Source organism: Narcine bancroftii, chromosome 1 (genome assembly GCF_036971445.1).
Source record: "Narcine bancroftii isolate sNarBan1 chromosome 1, sNarBan1.hap1, whole genome shotgun sequence".
NCBI lineage: Eukaryota > Metazoa > Chordata > Chondrichthyes > Torpediniformes > Narcinidae > Narcine > Narcine bancroftii.
Genome location: NC_091469.1, coordinates 277,249,295 through 277,262,017, shown reverse-complemented (window position 1 = coordinate 277,262,017; position 12,723 = coordinate 277,249,295). Strand labels below are relative to the sequence as shown.

Here is a 12,723-nt window from a genome sequence, read left to right as displayed (position 1 = left end):
GTATTTTCAGGTTCAAAGATTAAAGCATTATATTTAATCTAATAAATGTAATAAATTTAAAATTGGTTGATTGGGTCACTTAAAAAATTAGATTCAAGATTCTTTTTTTTATCATAGTAATAAAACAGTGTCATGTTACATGAAATTTCCTTTTGCCTGCTGCATGGTGGACAGATTCACTCTCTGATCTACAGATTTCCATCTCACATAAATACTTTTAAAAGTTATAATACCTGTAATGCCTTCTGCAGATGAATTCTTCCTTAGTGTGCATCTCATTCTCAATTATTCAAACAAGTAGTCTGATTATCTGTTGAGTAATCAGATATTTAGGTTTTTTTTTCTTTCATTCTATTTTCTGCATTTCCCTAAACTATCCCTTTGTATTGATGACCCGTTCACTGAGCACCCCATAATGTCTTGCTCAAGTGCCTGTTCTTCCATTGGTAAATTCAAGGCAATGAGCCTGGTGCCTTTGGAGCAAGCCTTCAGAGCCAAGTCCCATTCTGCTTTCAGCCAATGCAACCTTTTCAGTTGGATACTCCATTCCACGTCAAGATTGATTGAAACAGTTGAATTACTGCCCCTAGTGCAAGTAAACAGACCAAGTGAATAAACATGAGCAGCGAAAAAAGAAACCAACAAACTGAGTGAGGAACTCAGTGGATCAGGAAGCAACTGTGGAGATTGAAAACACCAGGCTCTGATCCAGGATCTTGATGCAAAATATTGATGATCCCTCTACCTCCACAGATGCTGCCTGATCTATTGCATTCCTCCAGCAATTTGCTTTTTTTTTTGCTCCAGATTCCAGCATATTCAGTCTCTTGCTCAAACCTGAGACCTCTTTATTCAGTACCTGAGTTGTGATGGATTTGCCTTCTAAGCCAGTATGAGTATTGACTTAATATTGCTTCCAAAAGAGCAAGTTACAGAAAATATGATGTGTGAAAATAACAGCAGCTGATGGGAACTCTTGGCAGCACCTTGCATTAGTGTGGTCAGAGACCAGAGCAGCTGAAGAAATATCCAATGTTTTCAACCTGACAGCTTGTTCTTCACAATTCAAATTTGCTCTATCAAACAAAGATATTAACAGCCAATTTTTATTGGATTTGTTGTTTAAAGGAGGAGGTCTAGCTTTTCCCTTGATTTTCAAAAGCAGAAGCATTTAAATTTACTGCATGTGACTATTTAGAACATTGAGCATCTTTGAAGTTGATCAACTCGCATTCAAATAGACTATATTTTGAAGAATGGGAACACGAGACTTGTCATCTGTGGCTTCTCATGTCAATAATTTACAGGATCACAAGTGGAAGTCTGTGAGCAATGCTTTTAATTATCGGTGTTCTGATGTCCCTTGTCAAACTCACCATTGTGAGCTGCTATTTTTGGTTAAATGAGTTGAATGAAGAACTTTTTGGGAGAAAGGTTATTCTATAATTAATAAAAGACCGGGTGACTCCATGTTCAGCGTGCTTCAGGACATTCCACACTGGCATTTGTTTTCACTTTATTGCTTCCATCCCTGCCCCCATCTGTTCTTGCATTTTTTTTAAGCATTTAATTTCTTTCCGTGTGGAATATGTCATTCAGAAAATATGCTTGAGTGGGTGGGTCACACTGGAATGGAGATTAAATCGATTGCTGTTTATCTTTATGATTTCCATGAAGACAAAAATTGGGAAGGGGGAAAAAAAAGACTAGTTTCACTCTTGGGGACTGGAGTAGAAACTGCCAAACATACAGGAAATTAAAAGTGTCAAGTTCCAAAAATATCTAGTGATCCGATTGCAAAACCCTTCACAAAAAATGTGGCTCACATGCTTGGGTCACGAAAGGGACATACTCAGTGCTGCAATAATGGATGGAATTTGGAAGTGGGGGGGGGGGGGGGAAAGAGGTCAAAAGGAGTGCAGTGGCTACCAAATTTGTTCATCCCCTGTGTAACTGTTCTCATTCTTATCCAGGTCAGTATGAAAATCCATAGAAGTTAGTATTGGAGTGGAAATTAAGTTTACAGCACTCACTTCTGCTTAACATCCAGCTCAGTGAGATTAAAAATAATTAAAATTCAACCTGCAGATGCTGAAAATCTGAAATTAAAACAAAATACCATAAAGCAGGGGTGTCAAACTCAAATTCACGGAGGGCCAAAATTAAAAACTTGGACTAAGTCGAGGGCCGAATTAAATATTTATTGAAAATTTTCAACAACATCTGCATGTTTTCTCTTCTTTCAACATGTAATGTTAAACTTTTTCTTATTAAAATAAATGTTTAATAATAGTTTTGGATAAACTCTTTCCAGAAGCATTAACAAATGAGAAATAAAATATTCAATAAATAATATTTCTCTATAGAGGATTTGTCAAATGTTGCTAGTGTGCTGTCGAATAGTAAAATCTGAGGGCTATTGAGAATGTGGGAGAATAACATGATTCCTGAAACAATCAAATGGGTGACTGATTGTGGGTATGAACTCTAGCAGGGTTATTTGCCATGCCCTTTTTCCATTGGTACAGATATCCTTTGATTTACACACTTTTCAAGTTTTATGCCTAATGAGCTTGTATCCAGGTGCAGGACCATTTTTAACCAGGAATATATTTATCACTGTGACATGAAACTATTGGAAGATCGTTTTATCCTGAGATTAAAGTTCATAATCCTTACTCAGGCCTGTGTGCGGGAGGGCGGATCAGCGGCCCCGTCACCGTGAGTCGCGGGTAGGCCTGCGGCAGGGAGGGGGAGTGGGCAACGGTCCTGGCGAGGTCAGGCCCCCCCTGAGTTTCTGCCGGACCCTCCTTGACCTGCTGAGTTTCTGCTGGACCCCCCTTTGAACTGCTGAGTTTCTCCCTTCTGGTGTTTTTACGAGAACCACAGACTTTCACTCATACATTGATGAGGGGGATCAAGGGCCAAACATTGTCAGGTACCTCTCTGCTGGATAAAGGATACGGTTTAACCTGCTGAGTTTCTCCAGTGTTGGGTTTTCACGAGGTAGAGTCAAAGGGCCGAAGGGCCTGTTTCTGATCTGTAATGTTCTACGGACCCTGCTCTTCTTTCCGTGCCGGTGTCCCAGGACCTTTCCAGGGCAGTCTCCGCACTCAGGACCGCGCTGGGATCCCGGTCAGCGGTGGAGGAGCAGGTGAACGCGGCTAATCCCGATCCAGCCCACGCCACTCCCAAGATTGGTGGGGGGTTCCACCCTACCTGCCCAACCAGCCTCGCTCTCCACGCGTACTCCGGGCACCCGCCGCTGGTCCGGTGGGAAGGCGCAGAGCGGCCGGCGGCCCCATCACCCGCCGGGGAGCCCCAATCTTCCCTCCGGCGTCCCGACTCCATCTGCAGCTCCTAGAAACGCTGTGCCACTGGGGTTCTGGGCGCTGCGGTGTGGGGGTGGGCGGGGGGACACGACAGCATGTTTATAAAACCACCCACCACTACTTTTCAAGGACCAGGATTTTTCTCTCTCTCTCTCACCCTGGGACACAGCAGTTACTGTGCATGCGCTATACTGGCGCGGCGGCCAGCCGGCCACCTCTAATACATTTTTGATATGATCTTGCGGGCCAAATATAATTATATCGCGGGCCAAATCTGGCCCGCGGGCCAGAGTTTGACATGTGTGCCATAAAGAATGGTGAGAGAAACTTCACAGTTCAGTCAAAAATCGTTCATCAGAATTGAAAATGAGGCTGAGAAAGATAGGACAAGTTGCAAGATGCCAAGGTTTCCTATATTTGTATATAGTTATCATTTTCAGTTGTATATATGACTCATACCCTATGACTCCTCCCCGTGGTCCTGGGCCATGAAGGTTGAACCACCTTTCCCTTGCCGCCATTCCTATCCTGGGATCCAGGACAGCAAGGTTCTTCTGTGTATTAAAGCCTATCGTTTCCTCAGCTTGTCTCTGTGGTTACTAGTAGTGCCCTACATAGGCTACCAAGATGTTTATAGAGCTGGGGTGCTGATTGTTGGGGAGGTTAGAAAGAGAAGACAAAGGGGAACATGAAATTGCAGGTCAGAGCTATTGATAAAATCTGAAACCTGAAGGAGAATAATAGAAATTCCCAACACGACACACCAACACATTTCTGTCTTTGTGAAGGGGGGAAAAATGAGTTCATGGTATGGAAAGATGCCCTTTGAGCAGAACTGGCCAGTTCACAAACAGAAGCAGCAAGTTAGCTGAACTGGTTGAAGAATACAAAATGCTCAGATGGACACTGGGCTGCGGTTCCTCAATTTTGATTCAGGTCTCATTGTGACATCCAGATAAGCCAGCACATTGGTGTTGCTACTGGAGCTATTGCCTAGCAGTGCAGCAATCCAAGTTCAATCTGGTGCTGTCTGTGTGGTGGTTGTACATTTTCCCTACGATTGTGCAGGCTTCCCCTGGTTTCTTCCCACCCCCTAGAGGTGTGTGGGTTGGTAGGTTAAATGATGTCAATAAATTGCCTCTTGCTTAGAGGCAGGTGTTTAAAATTTGGGGGCAGTTGGTGGAAAGTAGGGAGTATTGACTGCAGGGGAAATAAGTGGAGGGAGTAATGAAATTTCTTGCGGACTCAATAGGCTGAATAGCTTCCTGCATCATGAGGAAATATGGTTGATGTTACAGAAGAGAGGACTGGAGAAGGTGCTACGGAGTTACAAGGATGATACCAGAAATGTAGGATGTACAATCAAGAAGGATGACTCTAGGTAAGCGAAGTAAGAGAGTGAAAGCTCAAAATGTGGGTTATTTATCTTAGCTGTATAAAGTACACTGTTTGACCGGCTGAGGTTCTCTGGCATTGCTTTTTGTTAAAATGGTGATCTGTTTTGATAGAGTAGATACTTCTCCTACTACCCGCCCAGAGCATCTTCCACCGACTCCCACCACCCGCCCAGAGCATCTTCCACCGACTCCCACCACCCGCACAGAGCATCTTCCACCGACTCCCACCACCCGCCCAGAGCATCTTCCACCGACTCCCACCACCCGCCCAGAGCATCATTCACTGACTCCCATCACCGCCCAGAGCATCTTCCACCGACTCCCATCACCGCCCAGAGCATCTTCCACCGACTCCCATCACCGCCCAGAGCATCTTCCACCGACTCCCACCACCCGCCCAGAGCATCATTCACTGACTCCCATCACCGCCCAGAGCATCTTCCACCGACTCCCATCACCGCCCAGAGCGTCTTCCACCGACTCCCACCACCCGCCCAGAGCGTCTTCCACCGACTCCCACCACCCGCCCAGAGCGTCTTCCACCGACTCCCACCACCCGCCCAGAGCGTCTTCCACCGACTCCCACCACCCGCCCAGAGCGTCTTCCACCGACTCCCACCACCCGCCCAGAGCGTCTTCCACCGACTCCCACCACCCGCCCAGAGCGTCTTCCACCGACTCCCACCACCCGCCCAGAGCGTCTTCCACCGACTCCCACCACCCGCCCAGAGCGTCTTCCACCGACTCCCACCACCCGCCCAGAGCGTCTTCCACCGACTCCCACCACCCGCCCAGAGCGTCTTCCACCGACTCCCACCACCCGCCCAGAGCGTCTTCCACCGACTCCCACCACCCGCCCAGAGCGTCTTCCACCGACTCCCACCACCCGCCCAGAGCGTCTTCCACCGACTCCCACCACCCGCCCAGAGCGTCTTCCACCGACTCCCACCACCCGCCCAGAGCGTCTTCCACCGACTCCCACCACCCGCCCAGAGCGTCTTCCACCGACTCCCACCACCCGCCCAGAGCGTCTTCCACCGACTCCCACCACCCGCCCAGAGCGTCTTCCACCGACTCCCACCACCCGCCCAGAGCGTCTTCCACCGACTCCCACCACCCGCCCAGAGCGTCTTCCACCGACTCCCACCACCCGCCCAGAGCGTCTTCCACCGACTCCCACCACCCGCCCAGAGCGTCTTCCACCGACTCCCACCACCCGCCCAGAGCGTCTTCCACCGACTCCCACCACCCGCCCAGAGCGTCTTCCACCGACTCCCACCACCCGCCCAGAGCGTCTTCCACCGACTCCCACCACCCGCCCAGAGCGTCTTCCACCGACTCCCACCACCCGCCCAGAGCGTCTTCCACCGACTCCCACCACCCGCCCAGAGCGTCTTCCACCGACTCCCACCACCCGCCCAGAGCGTCTTCCACCGACTCCCACCACCCGCCCAGAGCGTCTTCCACCGACTCCCACCACCCGCCCAGAGCGTCTTCCACCGACTCCCACCACCCGCCCAGAGCGTCTTCCACCGACTCCCACCACCCGCCCAGAGCGTCTTCCACCGACTCCCACCACCCGCCCAGAGCGTCTTCCACCGACTCCCACCACCCGCCCAGAGCGTCTTCCACCGACTCCCACCACCCGCCCAGAGCGTCTTCCACCGACTCCCACCACCCGCCCAGAGCGTCTTCCACCGACTCCCACCACCCGCCCAGAGCGTCTTCCACCGACTCCCACCACCCGCCCAGAGCGTCTTCCACCGACTCCCACCACCCGCCCAGAGCGTCTTCCACCGACTCCCACCACCCGCCCAGAGCGTCTTCCACCGACTCCCACCACCCGCCCAGAGCGTCTTCCACCGACTCCCACCACCCGCCCAGAGCGTCTTCCACCGACTCCCACCACCCGCCCAGAGCGTCTTCCACCGACTCCCACCACCCGCCCAGAGCGTCTTCCACCGACTCCCACCACCCGCCCAGAGCGTCTTCCACCGACTCCCACCACCCGCCCAGAGCGTCTTCCACCGACTCCCACCACCCGCCCAGAGCGTCTTCCACCGACTCCCACCACCCGCCCAGAGCGTCTTCCACCGACTCCCACCACCCGCCCAGAGCGTCTTCCACCGACTCCCACCACCCGCCCAGAGCGTCTTCCACCGACTCCCACCACCCGCCCAGAGCGTCTTCCACCGACTCCCACCACCCGCCCAGAGCGTCTTCCACCGACTCCCACCACCCGCCCAGAGCGTCTTCCACCGACTCCCACCACCCGCCCAGAGCGTCTTCCACCGACTCCCACCACCCGCCCAGAGCGTCTTCCACCGACTCCCACCACCCGCCCAGAGCGTCTTCCACCGACTCCCACCACCCGCCCAGAGCGTCTTCCACCGACTCCCACCACCCGCCCAGAGCGTCTTCCACCGACTCCCACCGCCCGCCCAGAGCGTCTTCCACCGACTCCCACCGCCCGCCCAGAGCGTCTTCCACCGACTCCCACCGCCCGCCCAGAGCGTCTTCCACCGACTCCCACCGCCCGCCCAGAGCGTCTTCCACCGACTCCCACCGCCCGCCCAGAGCGTCTTCCACCGACTCCCACCGCCCGCCCAGAGCGTCTTCCACCGACTCCCACCGCCCGCCCAGAGCGTCTTCCACCGACTCCCACCGCCCGCCCAGAGCGTCTTCCACCGACTCCCACCGCCCGCCCAGAGCGTCTTCCACCGACTCCCACCGCCCGCCCAGAGCGTCTTCCACCGACTCCCACCGCCCGCCCAGAGCGTCTTCCACCGACTCCCACCGCCCGCCCAGAGCACCTTCCACCGAATCCCACCGCCCGCCCAGAGCACCTTCCACCGACTCCCACCGCCCGCCCAGAGCACCTTCCACCGACTCCCACCGCCCGCCCAGAGCACCTTCCACCGACTCCCACCGCCCGCCCAGAGCACCTTCCACCGACTCCCAGCGCCCGCCCAGAGCACCTTCCACCGACTCCCACCGCCCGCCCAGAGCACCTTCCACCGACTCCCACCACCCGCCCAGAGCACCTTCCACCGACTCCCAGCACCCGCCCAGAGCACCTTCCACCGACTCCCAGCACCCGCCCAGAGCACCTTCCACCGACTCCCAGCACCCGCCCAGAGCACCTTCCACCGACTCCCAGCACCCGCCCAGAGCATCTTCCACCGACTCCCACCACCCGCCCAGAGCACCTTCCACCGACTCCCACCACCCGCCCAGAGCACCTTCCACCGACTCCCACCACCCGCCCAGAGCACCTTCCACCGACTCCCACCACCCGCCCAGAGCACCTTCCACCGACTCCCACCACCCGCCCAGAGCACCTTCCACCGACTCCCACCACCCGCCCAGAGCACCTTCCACCGACTCCCACCACCCGCCCAGAGCATCTTCCACCGACTCCCACCACCCGCCCAGAGCACCTTCCACCGACTCCCACCACCCGCCCAGAGCACCTTCCACCGACTCCCACCACCCGCCCAGAGCACCTTCCACCGACTCCCACCACCCGCCCAGAGCACCTTCCACCGACTCCCATCAGGAAAGAATAAGAAGTATTAGAGCCAGATCCACCAGACAGAGGAACAGCTTCTTTTCATGGGCAGTGAGATTGGTGAATGACTGTTGAACTGCTAAAACAACTTCCCGTGACTCTTATTTACTATTAATATTTAGTAGAAGTATAGAGGTTCTATGCCTATGTATAATTTATGTGTGTTTGCACTGTTTTGCACCATGAACCGGAGATGCTGTTTTGTCAGGTTGTACTAATACAATTGAATGATAAATAAACTTGAACTTGCCACTCAGTGGCTAAAGGGACTGAAGCTGTTTGTCGATGCAGAGTTAATACCAATATTTTTAAAATTAAATTTTAATTAGACATACAGCGCTGTAACAGGCCAATTTGGCCCTACGTGTCCATGCTGCCTGAATTATACCCCATTAACCTACATCCTAGTACATTTTTGAAGGGTGGGAGGAAACCAGAGCCCCTGGAGAAAACCCATGCAGACGTGGGGAGAATGTGCAAAGTCCTTACAGGCAGCATGGGATTCGAACCCAGGTCCAGTTCCAATCACTGGTGCTGTAAAGGCATTGAGCTAACCGCTACACCAATCATGTTGCCCTGATCTCCTGTTGTTCTGAAATGTTAATTCTGTTTTTCTCTCTCCACAGCAGCTGACTAATTTCATGTCATTTCAAGCATTTTCCACTTTTATTTCAGGCTTCCAGCATCTGCGGTTGATTTTTTTTTCTCTGCCCTCAAATAATAGAAAGCTTCTTGATTACTGATTCTAAGGGAAGTGATTTGGACAAGAGGAATGGGAGGTGAGAACTGGGGAAAAGAAAAGAGGAGGGGCGGTTGGGGAAGATTCATAGCAAAAAACACTCTTAACAATACATCGTTTAGAACTTCAGAATGTTTTTGGCTCCAGAAACATTGGAGCCAAAAACATTCTGAAGTTCTAAACGATGTATTGTTAAGAGTGTTTTTTGCTATGAATCTTCCCCAACCGCCCCTCCTCTTTTCTTTTCCCCAGTTCTCACCTCCCATTCCTCTTGTCCAAATCACTTCCCTTAGAATCAGTAATCAAGAAGCTTTCTATTATTTGAGGGCAGAGAAAAAAAAATCAACCGCAGATGCTGGAAGCCTGAAATAAAAGTGGAAAATGCTTGAAATGACATGAAATTAGTCAGCTGCTGTGGAGAGAGAAAAACAGAATTAACATTTCAGAACAATAACAGATCAAGGTGACATGGTTAGCTTGGTGGATAGCATGTCGCTATGATAGAGCCGGGGAACGAGGTTCAAATCCGGCGATGTCCATAAGGAGTTTGTATGTTCTCTGTGTCTGCGTGGGTTTCCTCTGGATGTTCTGGTTTCCTTCCACCCTTCAAAACGTGCAAGGGTTATAGGTTAATTGGGGTATTTGAGCTACATCGACTCATGGGCTGGAAGGGCCTGTCACCATGCTGTATGTTTAAATAACTCAAGATAAGATTTGAGTTCTATTACTGCTTACCACATCAGTGAACAATCCTTCAAAATTGCTTAACTTCCCTTAATTTTAGCATTAAACATTGAAGAAAAGCAACCAATGAAAATAGCTTTTTAGTGAGTATTTTTTAATTCTATTCCACATCACAACAATTTAAAATATTTGTATGACCCTGTTCCTTGAAATTTTTTTGACTCTCTTTTGTTCTGACCTCTCTGTCCTTAAACTCCTACGCTGGTACAATGAACTTCAATGGAAGTCCAAGGAACATCATCTTTCAATTAGGCATTTTATAGGTTTCCGGACTCTAAACTGAATCCAACAATTCTCAGGCAATAGTTGCGTGTATTGAATCTCATTTTATCATTTTTTAGTTCCAATTCGTTACTTTTTCTTTTTGCTTTAGAATTTCCTTCTGTCATTATACAAAACCTGTTATCGACCTATCTAAGACCATTCCTTCCCTGTGGTGTCCCTTCATATTCCTCATCTTCACCACTCCTTCATCCTCCATGTGTTCCCCATCCTGCCACCCTCTCATTGTTGCTTGAATTGCTATGTATTTTGAGAGTTTGTAATCAGCAGATGCATGTATGGACTTCAGCAAGGTCTTTTACAAGGTCTGCATAGGATGTTAATGTGGTAGGTACGATCACCTGGGATTGAAAAGGGATGTTCTGATGGAGACCTGTATTTCCAGTGTGCTGGGTCCACTGTTTGCTATTAATGTTAACAATTTTGAAATTTAGTTGATATGATTAGTAAATTTGTTGATGGCACCACAATTGGTGGTATATTGTAGAGTGAGGAAGGAAATCTAGGTTCATAGTCAATTCTTTATCTATTCTGACCAATATTTCCACCAAGAGCTCTAATAAATTTGTCAGCTTTTAATTTCCTTTCACAAACCAAGATGATTTTATTTCCTTAAAATTATAACTTTCCCATATACAGTACTGCTAGTGTCTCCATCACAATCGATTTGAGCTATTATCCAATAATGGATATTATTGTCACAAAAACTGCTTTTTGCCTCCCAACATGGTATCATATTGGCAGCTTCCCAATTCTATGGTGCACCTCAAGAATTTTAAGGATTTTTGGAAGATTGTAATGTGTGCATTCAGCATCTCAGTTTTAACAATTTTTACTTGTAGATACTTCTATTGTCTTGCTAACTCTCTGCTTTTTGTAAACTCGTGTTTTACCTTCTTCCCCAATGTCTCCTCGACTTCAGTTCTAATCTTTTGCCGATGAATTATTCCACCGTTGGCGCTCAGGCTCCAAGCTTTGCAATTCTCTCCTGATGTACCTCTACCTTGCTCTATTAATTTAATATTGTCCTTGGAATTTACCTATTTAACCGAGTGTTTGGTTATCACCTCTGGTATCTCATTCTGTGGTTTGATGTTGAATTTTGTTCGATTAAAATTTTCATGAAACACTTTGTGGTGTTTAACCAATTTAAATATGGTGCAAGTGTTTGTATTTTGTGTATTGATTAATTCCATCCTTCATTCTGCAGAAGCAAATGTGATTACTCTCTGGTCCATTTGTTCACAAATGCTTTTTTGCAATAAGTTGAGGGATTTTATTTTCTATTATTCAACGAATGAATACAAGGACAGTCTGACAATTGAAGCTACTTGAGGGGAAAGCAAACAGCTATTTTTATGCAAAATTCAAAGATTTGTGATGGGGCCACAATTACTTATAATAATTAACAACTACAAGACTATTAATGGCATGGGGCAACCAGCACTGAGAGGCCATGTATTCAGAAGCATCAAAATATAATCAGATACAATTCAGCAAGTTGATAAAACATTAGTGAATTGACTTAGAAAAAGCTTGAAGGACCTTCCTAAACAAGGTAAAGCCAGATACATGGATTTTCATGTTTAAATTATTAGATATTGACAGCTGCAGGAAATATAATGTTTGCCTTGAGAAGATGTGCACGGTTAGGGGGAGTGATGTTTAGTCTAACAGTCATGCAATGCTTGTCAGTTCACATGTAGCTGTACATATCTGGGGGATCCAAATCCATAGATTCATAAAAGTTTAAGTAGGTTGGTAATCAAGTCTTGTCTTCATGAGTTCGAGCTTTGAAGTAATGTTGCAGCTATAATCCATGAGAAATCCATGGAAAATATAGATCATTTTCGACATATTGTGAGCTACCTTTCGGCAAAGGTGACAACAGTGACAAGATTTATAAACACTTGCAGTTCACCAATACCATCATTTGATATCTGAAAATTTGTTCAAAGACCTTAAATGTTGCTCATGGCATACTAATGATTCCCTATGCCCTTGGGCTCTTTAGATATCTGGAGCTGGCACTTCAAAGTATAGGAGGGGTATTACTGCCACCCTAAAATCCACAGGATAAGTGAACCAACATTGGCATCAGATCTAAACATTCCAATATAAATTCCAACAGTTTGATTCATCCCTGAAGAATGGACATTGACACGTTTTGCATGAGAATCAGAACACAAGCCCTCTCCATCAAATTCTACTGAAACAATGTTTCCGGGAGGGTAGAGATTTTCTTAAAACCTCCTTCAGAAAAAGGTGCAACTTCACCAACTCATGGTAACCCATGGCTTGTCCAGATAAAATGAAGAAGGGATGTTAGGAATGCATGGTTTACCTCAAGTCCCTTTGGGAGAATGTGGACACCAAGGAGAAGTTGAGAATGCTTCAGATTTATTGTCAGGGTACATACATGAAATCACACACAACTCTAATATTATTTTTCCTGTGGGCATAGCAGAATTACCACTGATTGGTAGTGCAAAAAAAGTACATAGCGTAAACATGTAAATAATTATAAACAGATAATGAATTTAAACGAACTGTGCAATACAGAGAGAATAAAAAAAAGAAAATCAATAAAGTGTACAAATAAGTGACCTTAAATGAGTCTCTGATTGTTTGCCATTGAACAGTCTGATGGTGGATGTG

At 48.3% G+C, this 12,723-nt stretch overlaps 1 protein-coding gene across 1 annotated transcript; it reads left to right on the top strand.

Moving 5' to 3' along the window:
* The first annotated feature begins 4,621 nt into the window (after window positions 1-4,621).
* LOC138755868 (uncharacterized) lies at window positions 4,622-8,298 on the top strand. Its single transcript, XM_069922655.1, has 2 exons — window positions 4,622-4,713; window positions 5,163-8,298. Exons 1-2 carry the CDS (start codon window positions 4,622-4,624, stop codon window positions 8,296-8,298), a joined length of 3,228 nt encoding a protein of 1,075 aa, XP_069778756.1.
* The last annotated feature ends 4,425 nt before the right edge of the window (window positions 8,299-12,723 follow it).

What these genes read in the sequence shown, in the direction of transcription:
- LOC138755868 (XM_069922655.1), top strand. Translation starts at nt 4,622, where the DNA reads ATGTTACAGAAGAGAGGACTGGAGAAGGTGCTACGGAGTTACAAGGAT. An exon ending in ATCAAGAAGGATGACTCTAG is followed by an intron (nt 4,714 to 5,162) that starts GTAAGCGAAGTA and finishes ATCACCGCCCAG; the next exon opens with AGCATCTTCCACCGACTCCC.